Genomic DNA, 24,870 nt, shown 5'->3' on the forward strand with positions numbered 1-24,870 from the left:
ATGACTTATGTATTTCTGTAAAAGAAATAAGAATAATAAAAAATAAAATAAAGTAGTTTGACTGGACTTTTGACATCAATAACAAAAGACATGAACATATCTAACTATGCAGAGGTCAGCTGTGTTTTATTATTTACATTTATCATAATTTTTCCCCCGCCGAAACCTGTGACCCACCAGTGAAGAAATAAAGCAGCAAAATGTTTCTGTTGATTCAGCTGTCTGCATTTTGAATAAAGTGCACAACAAATTGGCACAGTCTCGCTGACTTGCGTAAAATGCTTATCTTTATATTTGAAGTCATTCATTAAGCATAGAGAGAAATCTTCCAAGCAACCAATTCATTTTAAATGATATTCCTCCAATTAATTTTGCACACTGCTTCAAACTTTATTTAACTGCTGATTTGAAAGCGGTTCAGCACAAACAAATGAAGCGCTATTATAGAGGTCTGCTTCTCTTCAAATAAAACCACAAGAAGTCTAAAGGGAATTTTCATTACCTCGAAGCAAGCGGCTGTTTGGAGGATAAAACAGACAAAGCATTTAACTATGAGCTAACAGTGCAAAAAGATGGAAAGCTATATTGCAGTATGTAAAGTCAAACTTTTCACACAAAGAATGCATTATCATTTCTAATTTCACAGGGGTGCAATTAAATAAACAATGGGTGTGCAGTAAAGCCATTATCTGCACGGCACCCATTCACTGTGTAGGATAGGCAATGTTTAGCTGTGTTTCAACTTTACAAACCATGAGCCACATTAATGAAACATAAGCAAACAAACTTTTCTGTAAATTGTTTGTGAACACTATTCTCACACATGCAGTTGCATTAAGTTTAATGCAACCATTTACGTGAGAATAGCTCTATTCATTCTGCTTAGGTTTAATGAATAAGGCCCAATGGTACTGTCTTCTTAAATGTCGTTGAAATTAGGTTTGATGCACAATATGAGAGTCTTATATTTATGGAGCATGTCAGCACACGTTGTTAAAATAATTAAATATATGAAATATTAAATAATATTAATCTTAAATATTAATCACCAGCCAGAGAATGAGGCCATCAAACTGTCAAAAAAGAACAAGTTCATTGTGGTGGACATAAAGATTTACTTGTGTTGTCCTGCAAGTCGGATTCAAGATCAATTACACTAGAAATACACTAGACCGGATGATGAAAGCTAACAGCTGATATTAGGCGGCGGGTATCAAACAGAAAACAGAATAAATAAAAAAGAAAAAGGGAGCATGTCAATCGGAATACAGTTCATGCACATAGCTCTCTTCTAACGAGCTGGTTATGTGAATCGGGTGTGTTAAGCGAAACATGCAAAATATGCAGAGTGGGGGGCGCGAGGACTGGAATTGGAAACCGCTGAGCTACAACATGTGTCATTCACCGGTGAGAAAACTTTATAGCACAGTTAGTAAAAGTACTACAATACCAGGAAGGAAGATTGGGTTGTTGATGTTTACCTGCCATTCTCGCTCTGACTGCACAGTGTGCGTGAACGCACTTATGACGTATCGTGTCTGCGCGAACAGGGTGCGCAGAGGTATGCAAATACATATGTTGACAGGCAGGTAGGAAAGACAATTAAAACGCTCGGACCGAACGTTTTGATTGGACGAACATTTCTTGGTCCTACACCTTCCACAGAATATGTAAATACAGATAAATACATTTAGACCACAGTTAATGACTGCTTTCAGGATGTGAAGAGACTTTCAACCAGAATAACAAAAAAAATGTTTCTGAAGACAATCACCTATTGCACCTTTAATTATATGGTTTCATTGTTAAAATACATGCAATATGCCTTTATTATAAAAAAAATACCTGCAGAGGGTGTCAACGGCCTGGTGATGTTTCATGTGATCGTGTAATTTTAATAGTTGGTCACATGCAAAGTCAAAAACTTTTATTTTGAAATCGGGATGATGTATTCTCCTGTGTTGGCACAGGTTTATTAATGATTTTCGTTACAAATCTAGTGAGATAACGCACACTTTTCCCAGATGAACATTAAGCAACGCAAACTCACTGCATATGCAGAGGAAGATTTTAGCCCCTTTCACACATACAGTCTTTATTGGTAAATCCTTTTCAAAACAACCAGTAAATTTGCTCTGTTTGTTTTATTTTGATGAATAGAGCTTACAGCTCATGAAAGTCAAAAATCCAGTATCTCTAAATATTAGAATATTTATATTTGAGTTTCATTAAATGACCATCCCTACAGTATAAATTCCGGGTATCTCTTGTTCTTTAAAACCACAATAATGGGGAAGACTCCTGACTTGGCAATGGTCCAGAAGACAATTATTGACATCCTCCACAAAGAGGGTAAGTGACAGAGGGTCATTACTGAAAGGTGTGGCTGTTCACAGAGTGCTGTATCAAAGCATATTAAATGCAAAGTTGACTGGAAGGAAGAAATTGGGTAGGAAAAGGTGCACAAGCAACATGGATGACCGCAAGCTTGAGAATACTGTCAAGCAAAGCCGATTTAAACACTTGGGAGAGCTCCACAGGGAGTGGACTGAAGCTGGAGTCAGTGCATCAAGAGTCACCACGCTCAGACGTCTTCAGGAAAAGGGCTACCAAGCCACTTCTGAAACAGAAACAACCTCAGAAGCATCTTACTTGGGCTAAGGAGAAAAAGAATCTTTTCAGAATCTTTTCAGAATCTTTTATCTTTTCAGATAAAAGTAAATTTTCCATTTCGTTTGGAAATCAAGGTCTGGAGTCTGGAGGAAGACTGGAGAGGCACAGAATCCAAGCTGCTTGAAGTTCAATGTGAAGTTTACGAGGTCAGTGATGATTTGGGGTGCTGTGACATCTGCTGGTGTTGGTCCATTGTGTTTTATCAAGTCCAAAGTCAATGCAGCCGTCTACCAGGAGATTTTGGAGCACTTTATGCTTCCATCTGGTGATAAGATTTATGAAGATGCTGATTTACTTTTCCAGCAGGACTTTAGCACAGGCGCACAGCAGTGTTAATTTCGTTGACGAAGACGACGACGAAAAATATTCGTCAACGAACCTTTTTTCTGTGACTAAGACGAGACCTTGACGAGCTAAAACTAATATCTGATGATAAAAACTATGACGAAATTTATGCGCGTCTTCATTAACAAGACGAGACGGGACTAAAATGTTATTTGAGGACTACCGGACATTCAAAATACATCCTATAGGCTAAATGAACTGTCTTGTCTTTCAAAATGTGTGTCTCTGTCTCTGTTGTTTCAGCGATCTGAAACAATGGCCTCAGCACCCGAAGGGTTAGGGAGTGGGTGACCAGACGTCCCGTTTTTCCCGGGAGTCACAATTCATTGTCGATTAACTTAAAGTCAGTGAAGGTGCGATAGGCGGAAACGCGCTGATAGAAGTGCTCTCTCTCTCGCGCGTGCTCCACTTCTTCAGTTCTCATACAGCGCGCGATCAGTTCTCAGTGCTCAAATACACACACAGCAGTCCAAATGTCTCTCATGTAGAGTATCTCACGTAAATACAGTCCGTTATGGTTTAAGTGAGCTTAAACAGGTGGGTGAAAACTGAATGTATGTCAGTAGGCTATTACATGCATACCTTCCGTCTTAAATGGACAGCATTCCTAATTATCTGTCATAAATGTTAACCAACAAAAGATGTTAAATAAATGTATACTTGTTAAGTAAACCTACTGTATCTGAAAAATGAGTTTAATTTATATCTCTAACAATTTTTTTTTTCCAAATTCAATCCTTGATTCAAAATTCTCATAAGCTTAATTGATTTGGTCTAAAGAGAGAAGAATTAATGACTATTTTTGTTTGAATACTAGCTACATATAAAATAGCTACCAAAATAAATGTTGGTAACTGCAGTTTGACAAAAAGTAATGACTAAAAGTTGACAAAAATGCAATGACTTTTCGTCGTCTAAAACTAGACTAAAACTATGAAAGACTCAAATGACTCAAATGTGACTAAGACTATTAAGCATTTTCGTCTCAAGATAAAGACTAAGACTAAATCAAAAATGCCTGCCAAAATTAACATTGGCCCACAGTGCCAAAAACACTTCCAAGTGGTTTGCTGACTATGATAATACTGTGCTTAACTGGCCAGCTAACATGCCTGACCTGAACACCATAGGGAATTTATGGGATATTTTCAAGAGAAAGATGAGAAACATTTGAGCCAACAATACAGACGAGCGGAAGGCTCAATAGTGCCTCAGCAGAGCCACAGGCTGATCGCTTCCATGCCACACCTCACTGATGCTGGAGTTTGTGCTAAAGGAGCCCCGAACAAGTATTGAGCGCATAAATGAACATACTTTAAAGAACTTGAACTTTTCTGTTTGGCAAATCCTTTTTTTGATTGATCTTATGAAATATTCTAATATTTTGAGATACTTGATCTTAACTTCCATGAGCTGTAAGCTCTAATCATCAAAATTAAAACATAAAAAACTTTTGAAATGTTTTACTTTCCATGTAATGTGTCTAAAATATATATGAAAGTTTTACTTATTGAAATAAGTAAAAATGTTTTCACGATATTCCAATTTTATGAGATGCACGTGTATACAGTATCTCACAGAAGGGAGTACACCCCTCACATTTTTGTAAATATTTTATTATACCTTTTCATGTGGCAACACTGAAGAAATGACACTTTGCTACAATGTAAAGTAGTGAGTGTACAGCTTGTATAACAGTGTAAATTTGCTGTCCCCTCAAAATAACTCAACACACAGCCATTAAAGTCTAAACTGCTGACCACAAAAGTGAGTACACCCCTAAGTGAAAATGTCCAAATTGGTCGTTATCATGTTGGAATACTGCCCTGTGGCCCAGTCTCTGCTTCAGTATGTTACAGTACATGTTGGCATTCATGGCTCCCTCAATGAACTGTAGCTCCCCAGTGCCGGCAGCACTCATGCAGCCCCAGACCATGACACTCCCACCACCATGCTTGACTGTAGGCAAGACACACTTGTCTTTGTACTCCTCACCTGGTTGCCGCCACACACGCTTTACACCATCTGAACCAAATAAGTTTATCTTGGTCTCATCAGACCACAGGACATGGTTCCAGTAATCCATGTCCTTAGTCTGCTTGTCTTCAGCAAACTGTTTGCAGGCTTTCTTGTGCATCATCTTTAGAAGAGGCTTCCTTCTGGGACGACAGCCATGCAGACCAATTTGATGCAGTGTGCGGCGTATGGTCTGAGCACTGACAGGCTGACCCCCACCCCTTCAACCTCTGCAGCAATGCTGGCAGCACTCATACGTCTATTTTCTAAACACAACCTCTGGATATGACGCTGAGCACGTGCACTCAACTTCTTTTATCGACAATGGCGAGGCCTGTTCTGAGTGGAACCTGTCCTGTTAAACCACTGTATGGTCTTGGTCACCATGCTGCAGCTCAGTTTCAGGGTCTTGCCAATCTTCTTATAGCCTACGCCATCTTTATGTAGAGCAACAATTATTTTTTTTCAGACCCTCAGAGAGTTCTTTGCCATGAGGTGCCATGTTGAACTTCTAGTGACCAGTATGAGAGAGTGAGAGCGATAACACCAAATTTAACACACCTGCTCCCCATTCACTCCTGAGACCTTGTAACACTAACGAGTCACATGCAGTGGTGGACAAAGTACACAGATCAAGTACTTGAGTAAAAGTGCAGATACGTATAATAAAATATTACTGCTTAAATATTAAATAAGTACTGCTTTTTAAATTTTACTCGAGTGAAAGTACAAAAGTACTCATTTTTTATGTACTTAAGTAAAAAAGTACTGATAGATAGATTTTGCAATTGTATGTAGACTACTTAATTTAATTTTATATTAGCACATTTTTATAATCCTACTGCCCAAAATACCTGTAATTTCCCTAAAATGACCACTATATGGAGTCAAGATATATTTGTTGTTGATATGGACTACGCTGATAAGAGTGATGTAGTAATGTTCACTGTGAAGCTTACACTGCGATGTACCTGAGAGAAAACAGATCTGACCGTCTAATTTTCCCCAGTAAGAAAAAAAGTGTTTTAAAACTTCTTGTTTTGCAGAACGTCACAGTTATATATGACATGAGAATTAGGCCTGAAGTTAGGAAGAACATTTTAAGGAAAATATAATTATATTTTCATGATTTTTTTCTTCTCAAACCTTGTCTGTGGTGTAAAAACACCCCTGGCCAAATCACTTCACACTTTGATAATTACTGTAGTTACTGTGTTCTGAACATCACATCCTTTCTTTTTACATCAGATGGAATCTATCTAGGTGGCTGAATAAAAATATTTGGACTTTATATAAAAAAAATTCCTCAATTTAGCACCAGCAAGCTTGTTAGCTAGACAGTTAGCATTAGCTAACAATATTTACTTATTTTCAGTATGGTTATGAATAAACATTAATGTCTACTCGGCTCGATGATCTAAACAATATAAAAATTTGTACTGTTGATAAACAATATAAAAACAGACGTCACATAGGGCTAAATGCATAGCAATTTAATAAAACTGCTAACTTTACAGCAGTGGGGAATATGAACGTGCATGAGTTATTTTATTTAATCGGTGTTATTTTAATGTTTTGTTTTTTGACCTAATTAGAGACACTGACATTGATCTGTGTGCATTCAAGCATCAGTGGGCTTAAATAGATCACCCTTTATAGCAGATTTAGTTCACAAACAACTGACAGTTTTGACTTAAATATGATTTTCAGTTACAATAATTAATCCTAAAATTCGACATTAACTTACTTTTAGCAGCATCAGTTGCGCGCGCGGGCGCTCACAAGATCTCCAGTGTTTGTGAGTTCAGTTCACTGGAGACTCGCTCTAAACGGATCATTTGAATCAGTGAGTTGTCGACTCGAGAACAGCTGCGATCGGATCATTCCAATTCGTGAATGAATCGTTTGGTAAGATTTGCGAACCAATTTCACTGAAAAATTGGTTCATTGAAAAGAATATTATAATATTATAATCATTGAAAAGATTATAAGGAGAAACGATATGTTTTATGAAATGTAGTGAAGTAAAAAGTACGATCTTATGCTTTGGAATGTAGTGAAGTAAAAGTAAAAGTTACTCAAAATAAAACTACTCCAGTAAAGTACAGATACTTGAAAAATTTACTTAAGTACAGTAACGAAGAAGTTTTACTTCGTTATGACCACCACTGGTCACATGACACCGGGGAGAGAAAATGGCTAATTGGGCCCAATTTGGACATTTTCACTCAGGGGTGTACTCACTTTTGCGGCCAGCAGTTTAGACATTAATGGCTGTGTGTTGAGTTATTTTGAGGGGACAGCAAATTTACACTGTTATACAAGCTGTACACTCACTACTTTACATTGTAGCAAAGTGTCATTTCTTCAGTGTTGTCACATGAAAAAATATAATAAAATATTTAAAAAAATGTGAGGGATGTACTCACTTCTGTGAGATACTGTATATATATATATATATATATATATATGAAGAGTTCATTTGCAAAAACCGATAACTCCATGTTTTGGATAACTCCATGGGTATAACCAGCAGTGAAATGTAAGTCAGGTCCGCTCCAAGGACAGTGCAATTATATAGAATACAAATATTAAGAAAAAGAAAAGTAGAAAAAATAAAAGAATAAAATAAAATAAAAGATAAAAAATAAAAATATAAATGTGCAGGTCAGTATGTTGTTGACTTAAATAGTAATAAAGAGGAATGTGCAAAAGAATGTGCAAAAATGTTGTACAGGGTATTTAAATAGCAGCAATATGAGGTAGAGAAAAATTATGAGTAGCTTATTGATATAGTGATATTTACATGGAGTCAAGTGATGTTATGACACAGAGTTAGAGTTTAGGAGCCTGATGGCCTGGGGGAAGAAGCTCCTCCTAAGTCTCTCAGTTTTTGCCATCAGGCTACGGAAGCGCTTGCCAGATGGAAGCAAAGTGAATAGTCGGTTACCAGGGTGATTAGAGTCCTTGATGATTTTAACAGCTCTATTTTTGCAGCGTTTGAGGTAGGTGTCCTGCATAGAGGGGAGAGCAGACCCTGAGATGCGCTCAGCTAAGCGCACAACTCTCTGTAGTGCTTTGCAGTCCTGATTGGAGCTGTTTCCATACCACATTGAGAGTCAATACACTTTCTATGGTCCCTGAATAGAAAGTTTTCAGGATTGCTGGTGAGACCCTGAATTTCCTCAGCTGTCGCAGGTGGTACAGTCTTTGCCTGGCTTTCTTAACCTGTGTTTGGATGTGTGTAGTCCAAGTCAGGTTCTCGGAGATGTTTACACTGAGGTACTTGAAGCTACTCACCCTCTCCACAGGGGTCCCACTGATCATAAGAGGAGTGTAGGGCCGCTGCTGTCTGCTTGTCCTGGCACCATGATGTGAGTCTCTCTACCTCATCCAAGTATGCGGTCTCATCATTGTTGGAGATGAGGCCCAGAACCACAGTATCATCAGCGAATTTGATAATAGATGTGGAGCTGTGAGAGGACACGCAGTCATGCGTGTAGAGAGAGTAGAGCAGGGGACTCAGGACACAGCCCTGTGGGGCTCCTACATTCAGGGTGATGGAGTTTGAGGTGAACTGGCCAACTTTCACCACTTGTGTGCTGGTGAGGAAGGTTTAGGCCGAGGTCTGTGAGTTTAGAAGCCAGCTTGATGGGGACTATAATATTGAAAGCTGAGCTATAGTCAATGAATAGCAGCCTTACATAATTCCCATTGTTGCTGTCTATGTGTGTGAGGGAAGAGTGGAGGACGGGAGAGATGGCATCGTTAGTAGATCTGTTTGGGCGATAGGCAAACTAAAGAGGGTCCAAAGTAACGGGTATGAAGTAGCAGATGTGGCTTTTTACAAGTCTTTCAAAAACCTTCATGACTATAGATGTGAGGGCAACTGGGCGATAGTCATTCAGGCAAGAGGGTTTATTGTTCTTTGGCACAGGGATAATGATGGATTTTTTTCGATGAAAACTCCCGGGGCAGATAAAATGGGCAGCAAGTAATGGAAAGATGTTCCAGATGAGGCGAGCAGGAACACGACAGAATGGAGATATTCCTGGGATCACACCATTTCTTGTTGATCATGAAACACACTCCTCCACCCCTGGATTTACCGGCCTCTGCTGTTCTGTCCATCCGAAAAACAGAGAAGTTATCACTTGGCATAACAGCAGTGTCCGGGACCGAGGACGAAAGCCATGTTTCGGACAAACAAAGGATATTACAGTCCCTAATGTCCCGTTGGAAACTAATCCTGGCTCTAAGATTGTCCATCTTATTATCCAAGGATTGGACATTTGCGAGCAGAATGCTCGGAAGAGGAGGACTGTGAGCCCTTTTCCGGAGTCTATCTCGAGTTTCTTGATCCGTCGCCTCGGGGGGTTATTGTTTATCTCCGTGTTCCGTGGCTAAAGTGTCCTGGAACAGGTTAGTGTAGCGGTTTCCAATGTCCAAAAGTGTTTCTATGTTATAGGTGATCAGTGCCGACGTGAAATGTGTAAAAAGAGAAAGTAAAAGTAAGTAAAAAAGTAAATTAAAGCAAAATCTAAGCGGAGTGGCCGGGATGGCGTCCGAACACAGCGGCGTTTTTATTATTGCGCATTCCAAGTAATATCAATCAAACTGCAGTTGGTTTTTTTTTTGATTAAGTAATAATAACTTAAATACATACAGGTAATTTACAAAATTAAAGTTTATTGAAAGTATTTATTTATTTTTTTTACATATTAAATGTTTGTTTTATAGCAAGAGCAGACAACTCCAACAGCTGTTTTTTGGCAAAAGCAGCTACCTCCACATTTCATGTTTTAGAGTTTAAAAAACACTTGTTTAATCTTTGCAGTCTCCTCAGATGACAATGTAGATTCCTGATAAACGTTGTTGTTGTTGTGATCCTAGACTGTGGTTGTGATTACATGCAATACACAAAGCTTTTCCCTCACCATTGTAACATGCTGCTTTTGCAAGGTTCTTTGAAAACGTTTCAGCTTTTATTTCCCTTTACACCCTGAAGAAGATATCACACGTTCATCAAGTTCGTTGAAATTATCCATCCTCACTTTTAGTCAGCTCTCCTCTCCTCTTCTCTCAACTAGCATGTCTTTTAAAAGTGAAAGCAGCTGTGTCACATGACCTGAATACAGCGCACTGATTCGCTAAAATGGACTTGTCAGCTTCTGTTCACAAACAGCAAGAGTGCTTGTCAGCTTCTGCAGTAAAACGTGAACCCGTGATGCCATGAAAGATACCGGCTTTTTTGACAAAAAGTGTTTAGGGTTCAGATTGCGCTCTCTGTAAGGGATAATCAATGGTTTGCCGTGCATTAAAGGATTTTAAATGCACAAAGTGGAGGCAAAGAACTACCCGACGCGAAGCGCATTTGCCTCCGCGAAGTGCATTTAAAATCCTTTAATGCACGGCAAGCCTTTGATTATCCTACGTATTCCATGATAATTTGCCAAGTTATAGACAAATTAAAACTAGTATTGCTCTTTGCAGCGCAATATTTGACCAGAAGGGTAAAAATTACAGTTATTTTTGTCAGTTATTTATTTGAATGAATTATAGCATTTATTTCAATTAATTATTGATTGATCAAGAGAGAGAAAGAGAACGAGAGAAAGAGAGAGATGACAGTTGTTTGTGCATTGTCTGCATCTGCCCGTCTCTCTACAAACAATGGGGAATGCCTTCAGTGTGACCGGTGTCTGAAGCATACATCTAAACAGGACAATAACATTGGTCGGCGACAGCCTATGACGTCATTACCCAGCACGACCACAGTATAAAAGGCCGCCGAGAGAACACGTCATCCTCTTCTTCATCTTCACTGACTGTTTGTTTATGTTAGCATGAGCTAAGCAAAAAGATGTCTATGAGCTCATGTTCTCTCGCCAGAGACTTTGCTCTGATACCCGCAGTTTCACACAGCACGCGCGTTGTGTAGCATGAATTTAACGCACTCGACTCACGAGGAGATGGCTTGTGCTCATCGTGATGCATTCGTGGGTCTACTGAATGGGAGGTGAGTACTCCACCATTTACCTGAGTTTGTAGATAGCGTTTGCATGAGTGTGTTAGCCTCTCGCAGGAATAGCAACGCATTCGCGGCAGCGGTTTCTGTTCTTGCTTGATTTCCGAGATAATCTAGAGCATGGGTGGAGCGTGTTTTACTCACACTGGAGCTGAATTCATGCTGCACATTGCAGTTGCAGTGAGAATTGTCTGCCTATTGCCCATGATTCGCAGGTGATGTGCAGAACAAGAAAAGGACCTGATGGGAAATTGTTCCCTATCAGTAATTTCCTTCTGTTTATATAGGAATCGTATAATGTGGATACATTATACTGCACTCCGCCTTTACTTTCATTCAGGGCTGTATGACTCTCTGTGCTCAAGTGTTGGCTTGCGAGCCTCCTTAATGCTTGGCCCTGAACTGATGCTCCTGTACCCACAGTTGGATGTGGTAGAGTATCATGCTCTCTGGGGTCCCCTGGAGCCACCATCCCACTGACGGTCCGGACCCAAGTGCGAGTATGATCCATTTCATCTCTCTATTGCTAGTTTTATGTGGACTTACTAACTAGCTTTTCTCTGAAACATTACCTGGTCCTGTCTTTGTACCTATAACTTTGTTACAGGGTTAGGACCTCTGAGAGCACCTGTCCTGCGCAAGTACAGAGCCCCGCTGTCGACTCATTGTGGTGATGGTCTCACCCGTCGGTACTGGATCCAGTCTGGATGATAGCCCTATATCTTCAGCTTCATACTTTCTGGATCATGTAGCAAAGTCGCTAGGCTTCTGTGGGAGCCTCCTTGGTCATCAGGTCCCCAGTATAGCGCTGCAACCTCAGGACTCGCGGGTCCTCCATTCAGACTGAGCATTTTCGGAGTGTAATATTTCATATGTGCTCCCTGACGTCCTGGCTTGGTGTTTGTTTCGAGAAGCTGTCCCGGCCAGGATGTGCTACTCCTGTCTCGCCCCGAGTGGCTTCCTGAGATTTGAGTCGTCCACTCAACCATCATTCACATTCTATGAGTTAAAGCTCCTCTCGCTGAGGCGTCGAGTGGCTTTACTCCTTAACTCCACTCTGCAGTTTCAATAGATGGTTAGGCTCACTTGGACCTCCCTGTCACACTGGCCTTATGGTTGAACCAGTGAATCACCCCTCTGTGGGGTGGACTTGAGTACACTGCTTTCCCTGAGGCATGAGTGAGATGTGTTTCTGCAGAAACCCTTCATGACTGCTTTGACCCTGAGGGGCGGTAGCTCATTATGCATCAATGGGTTGTTGGGTCCCGCTGTGCTATAGTCTCTTTTGAGTCTGGTTAAATGGGACCTGCCCTCATTCGAGATAGAGAGCATTAAACTATGTTCGGCCGTAACAGCTGACGATCTCTCATCTCTCAGCGCTGCCTTCTGGTGGAGCTAGGAAGTGCGGTAACACTTTATTTCGATAGTCCACTTTAGACATTCTACTAACAGTAAGTAACTTTGCAATTGCATGTCAACTAGCAGTCATTAGAGTATTAGTAGACTGTCTGCTTAATAACTTCTAACACTTTATTTTGATGGGTCCACAACATGCAACATACTGACTATGAGAAACTTTGCAAGTATATTTAAACTAATTCTACTTACCCTAAACCTACCCTAACAGTCTACTCTGAGAGTTAGTAGACATGTAGTTGCAAATTAATGAGAATTAGTTGACATGTAGTTGATAAGTAGTTACAAAGTTACTTATAGTTAGTAGAATGTCTAAAGTGGACTATCAAAATAAAGTGTAACCGGAAGTGCTCCCCTCACTGCGAGGGTTAGCTATGAGCGCTGCTCTTGTGAACTCCATAATGCAACCATACCGAGTTGTTAGGCCCATCCCTGTTGCCTCCTTGGCTGGTTGTCTCTATGGTGTGACCCTGTTGCTGTCTGTTGGAATGTGTGATCCCCTTCTAAACTGGATTCCATTTCTAATGTTAATGTCCCATTTGCGGTCAATCTGCTCCCTGGACATGGCAGTGCTCTCCTCACTGCGGAAGAGTCTTTTATGAGCTCGCCATCGTGATGTGCACCCTATCCCCTGGCTGGGTGTTTGCTTCGAGAAACTGCCCTGGCCAGGGTGCGCTACTCATCTCTCACCCTGAAGGGTCTCCTGGGATTTGAGTTTTTTCCTTTAACCTTCATGCACTTTCTCTGAGCAAGAGCTACTCTCGCTGAGGCGTTGAGTGACTCAACACTCCTTAATTCCACTCTGCAGTTCGATAGATGGTCAGGCCCATGGATCCTCCCTGTCACACTGCCCTTATGGTTGAACCAGTTATCGCACCTCCACAGAGTGGGCTTGAGTGAGTTGTGTTTCTGCTGAAATCCTTCCTAATGCTTCGGCTTTAAGAATTTTTAACTATTTTTAATAGTTAAAAATATTCATGAATGTTTTTTTTGGGTCCCGCTGTTTCTTCTGATCCGATTGGATCTGGTAATACGGAAACCACACTCTCTATCAAGATAGAGAGCATGAGATTGTGTCCAACTGCACCAGTTGACCGTCTCTTACTGGGCCCTGCTGGATTACCCCTTCTAATCTAGAAGTTTTCTGGTCGAGCTGAGAAGTGCTCCCATCTCTGTGAGGGTTAGCTATGAGTCGCTCCCAGTGTGCGCTCTAATGGCCCGTCTCAGCTTGAGAGCTGAGAGCACTTCATTTGCAACAATACTGAGTTGTTAGGCCCGTCTCTGTCGCCTCCTTGGTCAGTTGCCTCTATGTTGGGACCCTAATGTTCCCTATAGAGCTCAATTGAGCAGCAGCCTCAGGTTGTTCGGCCTCTCTCTGCCTCCTGATTAAACTGCTCTCCTTGATTGGTTGAGCCTAACAGTGCTCCCCTCACCCTAATGGCGCTTTTCCACTGCATCACGGCACGGTACAGTTCAGTACGTCACACTTTTGGGGGGTTTTCCACTGGGTACAGTACCTGGTACCTGGTACTTTTTTTAGTGCCATCTCGGCCGAGGTTCCAAGCGAGCCGTACTGTTACCAAAACGTGACGTGTAAACTCTGCTGATCACCGATTGGCCGGAGAGAATCGTCTCTGCCTGCGTCATTGAACTTGCGGCACGAGACACAACAGACCGGCTAGATTTAAATCAGCACAGCCAGTGAAGGATCGAACGCAACTGTTTGAATGAGCGCACCTTTTTTAACCAAAAAATGGCTGTTTCGTTGTCTGTTGAGGAAGTACAGACGTTCCTCTCCTTGATAGCCGAGGAGCGGATCCAGCGAGAGCTTGATGGAGCGACGCGGAATTAAAAAGTTTTTCAGGAGTCATGGCAGTAGAGGCGGCGCAACTATAAATGATTGAACAATGACTTGATACAATAACTTGATACAATGACTGATTTAATGTATTTTTAGTCCAGTGCCTGTATATAAGATTAATAGTGACCAAGTTCAGAGGCTGTCATATGTGGATCAACTTACTATGTTGTGTATTTTCAACAGTTTCAATATGAAAAATAACTTTTAAATTGATTCAATGGATTTATTGTATTTTGAAAAAAAAAAACGTGTCATGGATTTATTGCATTTTAGGGAAAAAAAAAATCAGCTTTTATAATAAATCTTTGAAAATCAAAATCTGGATTTGAATATTTAATGTTATTATAACCAAGAGATGCTATGTGAAAGTTTGAAACAGAAAAGAGTGGTTTTCATCTTGCCACTCTCTTGATAAAGAAAACACATTTTTCCTTAAATTATATATATATATTGTGACGAGTCGGCTGCCTCCCCCCTGTCCATCATCACCACCCCGTCCCGTATTCGCCGCCCTTCACCAGGCTCCCGACGGGAGTGCGTGTGTGAGCGAGGAGGGGCGCTGAACACGCAGGGCTGGCGGCGTGTGATGAGGCGCACCTGACGTGAATGGAGCCTCATCACCGCCGCCGTTTAAACGCCGAGCGCGCCTCTCCTCGAGAGACCGGTCTCTTCCCCCGTGCATGCACGCTGGTGTCCTCGTGGGTCCAGGAAAGGGAGCGTAGAGGGAACTACCCGCCGCCGCCAGAGACGCGAGCGGCCGGACCCGCAGCCCGGTAGGACGCCGACCCGTGGAATCCCGTCGAGCACCCGGGGATGAAGGAGATGGACGAAGCCGCCACAGAAGCCGCCGCCACCCGCGCCCCGGGACCTCCAGACGGGAGCGCGTGCGGCCGCCGGACTCCGCCCCTTACCTGGACCCTTCCCTCCTGAACACTGCCCTCCTTCACGAGCCCCGCAGCACAACGAGGACACCAGATCCCTGTTTATTTTGGACACTTTTCCCCCTTTGGACACTTTACTTTAAATATTGTTTAATAAAAACCTCTCCGAGGCTTGACGCCACGCCCACTGTGTCTGTCGTTGGCTCCTCCCGCCACAGTGGTGGAGAATGCGGGCAGGCGGAGCCTAGACAGCACAGTTGGGCAACATCTGATGACGTCATCCCCTCTCGCTCGCAAGAAGCCGTAGAGCCCGTACGGGGACGGAGGAAGGACGGGGACAGCCTCCCAGCCACCAATGGGGTAAGTGACATTCTGTCTATTTGTCATCATTACCCCGTGGTTGGTTGAGGCTGTCAACTAAAACCCGCTTTCTCTGTCCCGGCTCCGGCGCGGTGCGAGAGGGAGCGTTGCCCGGAGAGGAATCCCTGCCCCGCCCACTCCGACCGCTGGAGCCTGGTTGAGGAAGGTAGCACTCCTGCGTGGGCGGCGACCCTCGGACGGGGATGTCGCTTGGGGGGGGGAATGTGACGAGTCGGCTGCCTCCCCCCTGTCCATCATCACCACCCCGTCCCGTATTCGCCGCCCTTCACCAGGCTCCCGACGGGAGTGCGTGTGTGAGCGAGGAGGGGCGCTGAACACGCAGGGCTGGCGGCGTGTGATGAGGCGCACCTGACGTGAATGGAGCCTCATCACCGCCGCCGTTTAAACGCCGAGCGCGCCTCTCCTCGAGAGACCGGTCTCTTCCCCCGTGCATGCACGCTGGTGTCCTCGTGGGTCCAGGAAAGGGAGCGTAGAGGGAACTACCCGCCGCCGCCAGAGACGCGAGCGGCCGGACCCGCAGCCCGGTAGGACGCCGACCCGTGGAATCCCGTCGAGCACCCGGGGATGAAGGAGATGGACGAAGCCGCCACAGAAGCCGCCGCCACCCGCGCCCCGGGACCTCCAGACGGGAGCGCGTGCGGCCGCCGGACTCCGCCCCTTACCTGGACCCTTCCCTCCTGAACACTGCCCTCCTTCACGAGCCCCGCAGCACAACGAGGACACCAGATCCCTGTTTATTTTGGACACTTTTCCCCCTTTGGACACTTTACTTTAAATATTGTTTAATAAAAACCTCTCCGAGGCTTGACGCCACGCCCACTGTGTCTGTCGTTGGCTCCTCCCGCCACAATATATATATATATATATATATATGTGTGTGTGTGTGTGTGTGTGTGTGTGTAGGACTTAAAAGTCTGTAGAGTCCCTTTTTTTTCTTCAGAAGGCCAAGTTGAAAGCGTAAAGTTCATCAATTAAAAAGATGAGTTCTGAGAAAAATAAATTAAGTTAATGCTTTATATATGCTTATATATGTCTAATTGAACAATAGGGCCCCCCTTGATGAAAAGTTACTTTACATATATAACATTATTACAGACAAATCATTAAATGGCTTAAGAAGCTTCTAAAAAGTTTTCATTGAATATGGTTTACAGCAGTTTTGATACATTTTTGACTACAGCATTTATCATTTATCACAAACTATAAACAACCATGAAATGTATCTTTTTAAATAAGAATTACTGCTTAAATTTAGCAGGTTGCATTGCCAGGTTGCATTTTATTTAATAATGTCTTAATTTTAAAATTATTATCAAGACTCCTGCTAGTTTCAACAGCAGATTCCAGGTAAATGTTGTCACGAGTCCGGGCCCTGCGCTTCTCCCTGTCGCCACCAGAGGTCACCATCTCCCTTCCTCCCGGACTCATCATGTAAATACATACACCTGTCACATCACACACACCTGTCCCACTCATTACACCCACAGCTGTTCCCAATTTCCATGGACTATTTATGCACCACACTCCTACTACTCTGTCTGGTTAGATTAATTGTTATTTGTTATTTCATGTGTATGTTTGGGAAAGGTAGTTGTTTTGTTCTTTGTGCCGTGTTGGCCTTTTTGTTTGTTATTAAAGAAGCACCTTACCTGCACTTGGACCCTGACCTCATCTTTCCACAGTGCTTTTCACACCGTCCCGTGACAGAATCTAACCAGCAAGATGGGTCCAGCAGGGAGGTGCCTCCACATCCGCCAGGGAGACCGGAGCATGGAGGATTATGCCAGGGACTTCATTAGAGGAGCTCGTCAGTCGGCGACGGAGAAGACCTGCCTCATGGTCTTCTTCTGGGGAGGCCTGGCTGAGCCCTTCAAGTCCCTGGTACCATACTGGGACCCCGGGGAGTCGCTGGAGGACTACATTAACCTGGCTCTGCAGGTGAGCGGCTCAGCCTTCAGGTTGGGGTTAGCGGCGGAGCCCGTTCACAGTTCTTCCGAGGCGGCGATCCGGGGGACGGCGGTGGCTGCGCCCAGTGCCTCGCGCCCGCTTCCAGAGTGTCCTGGTCTGATGTGCAGCGTGCGGGAACCCTCGCTGATGTCGGTGCGAGCGGCGTTGGCTGCTCACAATCCTCCCGAGACAGCTGTGCTTGCTCACGTTCCTCCCGAGACAGCTGTGCTCGCTCACGTTCCTCCCGAGACAGCTGTGCTCGCTCACGTTCCTCCCAACGCGATGGTGTTCGCTTACGAAGCCCTCGAGAGCGGTGTTCGCTCACGAGGCTCCCGAGACAGCGGTGCCCGCCCACGTTCCTCCCGAGAGAGCGGTGTTCGCTCACGAAGCCCCAGAGAGAGCGGTGTTCGCTCACGTTCTTCCCGAGACAGCTGTGCTCGCTCACGAAGCCCTCCAGAGAGCGGTGCTCGCTCGCGTTCCTCCGGAGACAGTTGTGCTCCCCCACGAAGCCCCCGAGAGAGCGGTGCTCGCTCACGAAGCCCCCGAGACAGCTGTGCTCGCTCCCTTTCCTCCCGAGACAGCTGTGCTCGCTCACTTTCCTCCCGAGACAGCTGTGCTCGCTCACTTTCCTCCCGAGACAGCTGTGCTCGCTAACTTTCCTCCCGAGACAGCTGTGCTCGCTCACGAAGCTCCCGAGACAGCTGTGCTCGCTCAATTTCCTCCCGAGACAGCTTTGCTCGCTCATGAAGTTCCCGAGATGGCGGCGGTGTCCGCTGATGTTCCCCACCCTGATGTGCCCCACCCTGATGTGCCCCCCGAAGCGGTGGAGCCCACCATTGCCCTCTCCAGGGTGGCAGCTCCACAGACACCACTGTGGTGGCCGCTGGTTCTGCCCTGGGTCTCCATCCCGCCGGCGCTGCCTCAGAGCCCAGGTTCCCTTCCACTACACGGGCCTGGCCCGCCATCCCTCCCCCTGTTCCACCTCCCTCTGGACTTTTGGGGGGTTCTGTGGAACGTCTGGAAGCCGTTCCTTGAAGGAGGGGTCATGTCACGAGTCCGGGCCCTGCGCTTCTCCCTGTCGCCACCAGAGGTCACCATCTCCCTTCCTCCCGGACTCATCATGTAAATACATACACCTGTCACATCACACACACCTGTCCCACTCATTACACCCACAGCTGTTCCCAATTTCCATGGACTATTTATGCACCACACTCCTACTACTCTGTCTGGTTAGATTAATTGTTATTTGTGATTTCATGTGTATGTTTGGGAAAGGTAGTTGTTTTGTTCTTTGTGCCGTGTTGGCCTTTTTGTTTGTTATTAAAGAAGCACCTTACCTGCACTTGGACCCTGACCTCATCTTTCCTCGGTGCTTTTCACGCCGTCCCGTGACAAATGTATTTAAGTTTTCATGCAACTTCTACCATCATATACAGACAATTCCAACACATGTATAGCTGCAGTGTTATACTATAATTATATAATATTTTACTTGTATAAAAGCAAGTGTCATAATATTTAAATAGCCTATAGCCTACAATTTGTTATGTTAAAAGTAGCTATCACAAACATTTTAAATTAAAAATCTCACAAGAAATCCAGTGAATCATAAAGAACTTTTCCTACCGCCACGAGTGCATTGCATCATCTGTGCCTTCTTTATCTACAACCCGAATTCCAGAAAGGTTGGGCCGTTTTTTTTTTTTAATTGAATAAAATGAAAACTAAAAGACTTTCAAATCATATGAGCCAATATTTTATTCACAATAAAACATAGAGAACATAACAAATGTTTAAACTGAGAAATTGTATACTTTTATCCACTAAATGAGCTCAATTCAAATTTGATGCCTGTTACAGGTCTCAAAAAAGTTGGCACGGGGGCAACAAAGGGCTGAAAAAGCAATACAATTTTGAAAAGATTCAGCTGGGAGAACATCTAGCAACTAATTAAGTTAACTGACATCAGGTCTGTAACATGATTAGCTATGAAAGGGATGTCGCTATGAGAGGCAGAGTCTCTCAGAAGTAAAGGCTCTCCAATCTGTGAAAGAGTGTGTAAAAAGATTGTGGAATACTTTAAAAACAAAGTTCCTCGATGTAAAATTGCAAACGCTTTGCGAATCTCATCATCTACAGTGCATAACATCATCAAAAGATTCAGAGAAACTGGAGAAATCTCTGTGCGTAAGGGACAAGGCCTTTGTTGGATGCCTGTGGTCTTCGGGCCCTCAGACGACAATGCATCACTCATCGGCATGGTTCTGTCATTGACATTACTAAATAGGCCCAGGAATACTTCCAGAAACCACTGTCTGTAAACAAAATCTGCCGTGCCATCTGCAGATGCCAACTAAAGCTCTATCATGCAAAAAGGAAGCCATATGTGAACATGGTCCAGGTGCGCTGTCATGTCATGTGGGCCAAGACTCATTTAAAATGGCCTGTTTCAAAGTGGAAAAGTGTTCTATGGTCAGACAAGTCCAAATTTGACATTCTTGTTGGAAATCACAGACGCCGTGTCCTCCGGGCAAAAGAGGAGGGAGACCTTCCAGCGTGTTATCAGCGTTCAGTTCAAAAGCCAGCATCTCTGATGGTATGGGGGAGCATAAGTGTATACGGTATGGGCAGCTTACATGTTTTGGAAGGCACTATGAATGCTGAAAGGTATATAAAGGTTTTAGAGCAACATATGCTCCCCTCCAGATGACGTCTATTTCAGGGAAGGCCTTGTGTATTTCAGCAGGACAATGCAAAACCACATACTGCAGCTATTACAACAACATGGCTTCATAGTAGAAGAGTCCGGCTGCTGAATTGGCCTGCCTGTAGTCCAGATCCTTCACCTATAGAGAACGTTTGGCGCATAATTCAACTAAAAATACATCAAAGACGACCACAAACTCTTCAGCAGCTGGAAACCTATATCAGGCAAGAATGGGACCAAATTCCAACACCAAAACTACAGAAACTCATAATTTCGATGCCCAGACGTCTTCAAACTGTTTTGAAAAGAAGAGGAGATGCTATACCATGGTATACATGCCCCCTTCCCAACTATTTTGAGACCTGTAGCTGGTATCAAATTTGAAATGAGCAATTTCTCAGTTTAAACATTTGTTATGTAATCTATGTTATATTGTGAATAAAATAGTGGCTCGTTTGATTTGAAATTCTTTTAATATTCAATTTCTTAAAATTTAAAAAACGTCCCAACATTTCCAGAATTCAGGTTGTAAACGTGTATTTTTCCTTGCTTTACCCCTAGCCAAAAATGCCATGACACAAAAGCAGTATTATTTCTAAAATTCTAATGGATTTGAGTGTCCGCCATGATACTTGCTGTGAGAAATACCACAGTGATTAAAACGGTGAAACAACAGTTGGAGGTCTGTTATGACTAGAATATCGCAATCCTCTCAGCCAATTAGATTTGAAGACCAGAAGGACCTGTTGTATAAAACTTGATAATAATGAGGATACACAGCTCTACGTCCAAACACATTGCATGCTGCATTCGTCCAATAAGTGAGACTGACACAACAAATATGCAAATAAGAATGTTAACCCTGGGTTTAGGAATGTACGCTGCAAAAATAGAGCTGTCAAAATAATCAAGGACTCAAATCACCCTGGTAACCGACTATTCACTTTGCTTCCATCTGGTAAGCGCTTCCATAGCCTGATGGCAAAAACTGAGAGACTTAGGAGGAGCTTCTTCCCCCAGGCCATCAGGCTCCTAAACTCTAACTCTGTGTCATAACATCACATGACTCCATGTAAATATCACTATATCAATAGCTATTCATACTTTTTCTCTACCTCATATTGCTGCTATTTAAATACCCTGGACAACTTTTTGCACATTCCTCTTATTACTATTTAAGTCAACAACATACTGACCTGTACTGACTAGGGATGCAGCGATTAACCGGTTCCGCGATTAACCGCGCTTTAAAACGTCACGGTTAATTAATCGTAAAGGTTTCGCAAAACCGAGTGTTTCTGTTGCACGGAGCTGAACTGTTGCAGCCTGTGCAAAATTAAAACAAAGGTCACACTAGGGGTGCACCAGCTTCAAATGACGCGCTGCTTATCAGAGACACGGAGGCTACTACACTAATTACATTAGTGACAGAGGGACTAAACAGCAAAGCTTTATTTCCACCAAAGAAATGCCTGTCGATAGTAGTGTGCAGGGCTCCACAGTGCGAGCATTTCACTCGCATTTGCGACTAAAAATAGATGTGTGCGAACTGGAAAATGTATTTAGGAGCACAAGTGCGAATACAAAAAAAAAAAAAAAATACAAAACAGCCTAACTTATACAGTAGCCTATAACAAACGTATTAATTTATTCTGTTTATTTACGGAAAAATTGCGATGCAGCCTCATATGATTACTTTAGAACTTTAAAAAGGCAACGGTTTAATTTAAATGAGCACAGATGAGAAGAAAAGCGGAGCGAGTTAAAGTGAAGACGCGCTGAATGACGCACATTCGCCACTAGAGGGCGCTGCCGCTGCCGTTACCCCGGTAACCCAGTAAACAAATCAGCTGCGCTACTTTACTAAAACTGTGTAAATAATGTTTCACACTCAGTCATTTAGATATTTATATTCGCTTTAGTCTTCACAATAGCATCAAATAATTCTTACTTAAAGACTTAATGAGCTATTTATTTTCAAACATTGTTTCTAAGCTAAAGCATGGCCCATCCACTGATCTATAATAGAGAACAGTGGGCCTATCAACGACTGATTCGTTATTATTGTTCAGTAACACAAGCTCCATTAGTTAACATGAAAAAAACAATGACTGCATTTATTAATAATGCTATCTTAATTTCAACTTTTAATACATTATAAAATCAAAAGTTGTCTTAATATAATTCAATGGAGCTAACATTAACTAACATAGTTGTATTTTTTATTAATCAACATTAACAAAGAATATTAAGTACTGCAACAATTAGCTATTGCACATTTTTAGTTAATGTTAACCTCCTTTAACTAATGTTAACAAATGGGACTTACCTATTGTTCTTTCGTTCATTATTTTCAAAGGAGAAATACTGTCATGGATGTTTACAGAGCAGCGGTCACCTTTTTTAATTCTAATGGAAGAGATGGACTTTTGTTTGTTGTTTGTTTATTATTATTTTGTGCTGTATTGTTGGTTACTGTGTTATTTCTGTTTCAAAAGCCAGCAATAAATAACACTTTAACATCCAAAGAGTGTTCATGTGATTTTATACATTATTAATGTTGGGAAATGAATAAATGCCTAATAATCGTCATAATCGTAAAACCGTGATTATTCATCAGACAATAATCGTACCAGCAAAATCTATAATCGTTGCATCCCTAGTACTGACCTGCACATTTATATTTATATTTTTTATCTTTTATTTTATTTTATTTTATTCTCTTATTTTCTCTACTTTTCTTTTTCTTAATATTTGTATACTTTACAATTACACTGTCCTTGGAGCGGACCTGACCTACATTTCACTGCTGGTTATACCCTGTATAATTGTGTATGTGACAAATAAAAATCTTGAATCTTGAATACAGTGTGAAACGTCAGCTTCTGAATACACAGGATTAGACTAACTGTGAACCCTGGGTAAAGTATGAGCAGTCGTTTTTTTGTTGTTTTTTTTTTTAATCACATTAAGTATATTTACAGTAAGTTACCGTTTTTTTTACTTCAGTACCATGTGGGTCAGGGACTTGGAGATGAGCCGTCAATTATTGTGTCTGTGTCAGATGGCTGCGATTCCCACTGACGTTCACAGGAAGGCTTCTTTTCTCGCCGATCATCCCTGCTGACAGGGCAGCCTCCTCTCTTTTCCTCATTCATCTTCATTAGCTGTCTATTCCCTCCATCTCATGTCAAAAATACTTAATGTCTCTGTTGCGTGGGCCAAAATGGCACCTGATTAGTTAGCGCCAATACTGACGCATTTCAGCGTAACCTCTGCGTTCCTCCCCGATCCGGCTCCATTAACAGTCCCTGTAGTCCTTTTAGCAAAGAAACAATACAGCTGCCATCTGTTTCCTGCTATACTTCCTACTGTTTTACGTGGCCCACCACCTCCCACCTAACCAGTTAAACAGCGGGGAAAAAAGCAAGAATTAAGGCAAATACAAATATGTTTACTTTAAATGAGTGCCAGCGTCAAATTTACCACTGAGCCTTGGCCTCTAAACAACAATGGTAAAGTAATATCTACAGAGATGGGAAATTGCAGAGATATATAAATCCAAGGATCAAGTCTTTATCAAAAACTTTAAGGCTATCAAAATATGAGTAGACCAATTCTAAAAATAAAATCAACCAATAAAACAGTATTTGTTTTACTTACTATTGAACAAGCATGATTCTGTGGTTCCGTTCCATTTCCCCCCTTCCCAGCATGCACTGGGGCATGACAAATTATAGTTGCCTTGTTTAACCATTTCTATTCCATTCTATTTACATTGTTGCAGATTTTCTTGTCCCATTTAGTAACCTCTGTTTGTGTATGGTACTATACTCAAAATGATTCCTTAGCTGATTGTTGCCCTTGTAAAGTCAGTCAAGACATTTAGTTAAAAAAAATTACATAAATCAGGATAGCAGTTCCCTTCATTTTTTTATGTTCAGCAGACACTTTTTTTTTTTTTTTACAGTGTATTTCATATAAGAATACTGGCTTTGAGGATCATATCTCTTGTGGATAATAAGTATTCTAAAGACTTAGGAGTCGAAGCTGCATTGCAGGATATTAAATATTCTTCTCATTTCAATTGCACTGAATACGAAAAGATTAGCAAAGCCCTAACTGGCAAAGCATGCAAATCTTCATTAGAAACTTTTCAGTCGATAATCTATATCAGTCAATAAAAATATTAAAATCTAAATTGAAAACAAACAATAAATAAATAGAGCCATAGAGTCGGATGCTTCATTCCCGGCCACAACTGAATTATGCTTCATGAAAAAACATGGCCTTCCCCACAGCCACTGGATTCAGTAGATTTGGTGTACGCTGATAGGATTATGATCATTTCACTGTTAGGATTTGTCACAAAGCAATGCACAACTCACAGACTGTACTGCTCTTAATATTTATTCAGCACCAACAGTGGAGTGCTATTATGACATGTAACTTTTTATAATGTGTCATACCTGCCTCTTCCACTTCCTCCCCATCTTCTTCCTCTTCTGCATTATGTGTCGGAGGTTCTGCAGAACCAACTTCTTCCATTAAGATCCACTCTGTTTCTGCAGTCTGGCACAGTACACCAGAACACATTATCTTCATCAACACA

General features: G+C 42.4%; 1 protein-coding gene across 1 annotated transcript in view; it reads right to left on the minus strand.

Moving 5' to 3' along the window:
• LOC306855425 (uncharacterized protein) overlaps positions 1–24,870 on the minus strand; it is a 66,454-nt gene that overhangs the window by 30,719 nt on the left and 10,865 nt on the right. Inside the window, exon 5 of the mRNA XM_079394140.1 lies at positions 24,732–24,830. Coding sequence (XP_079250266.1) covers positions 24,732–24,830 — 99 coding nt within the window. The remainder of the gene's footprint in view (positions 1–24,731; positions 24,831–24,870) is intronic.

The sequence above is a fragment of the Barbus barbus genome (assembly GCF_936440315.1).
Source record: "Barbus barbus genome assembly, chromosome: 35".
NCBI classification, from domain to species: Eukaryota; Metazoa; Chordata; class Actinopteri; order Cypriniformes; family Cyprinidae; genus Barbus; species Barbus barbus.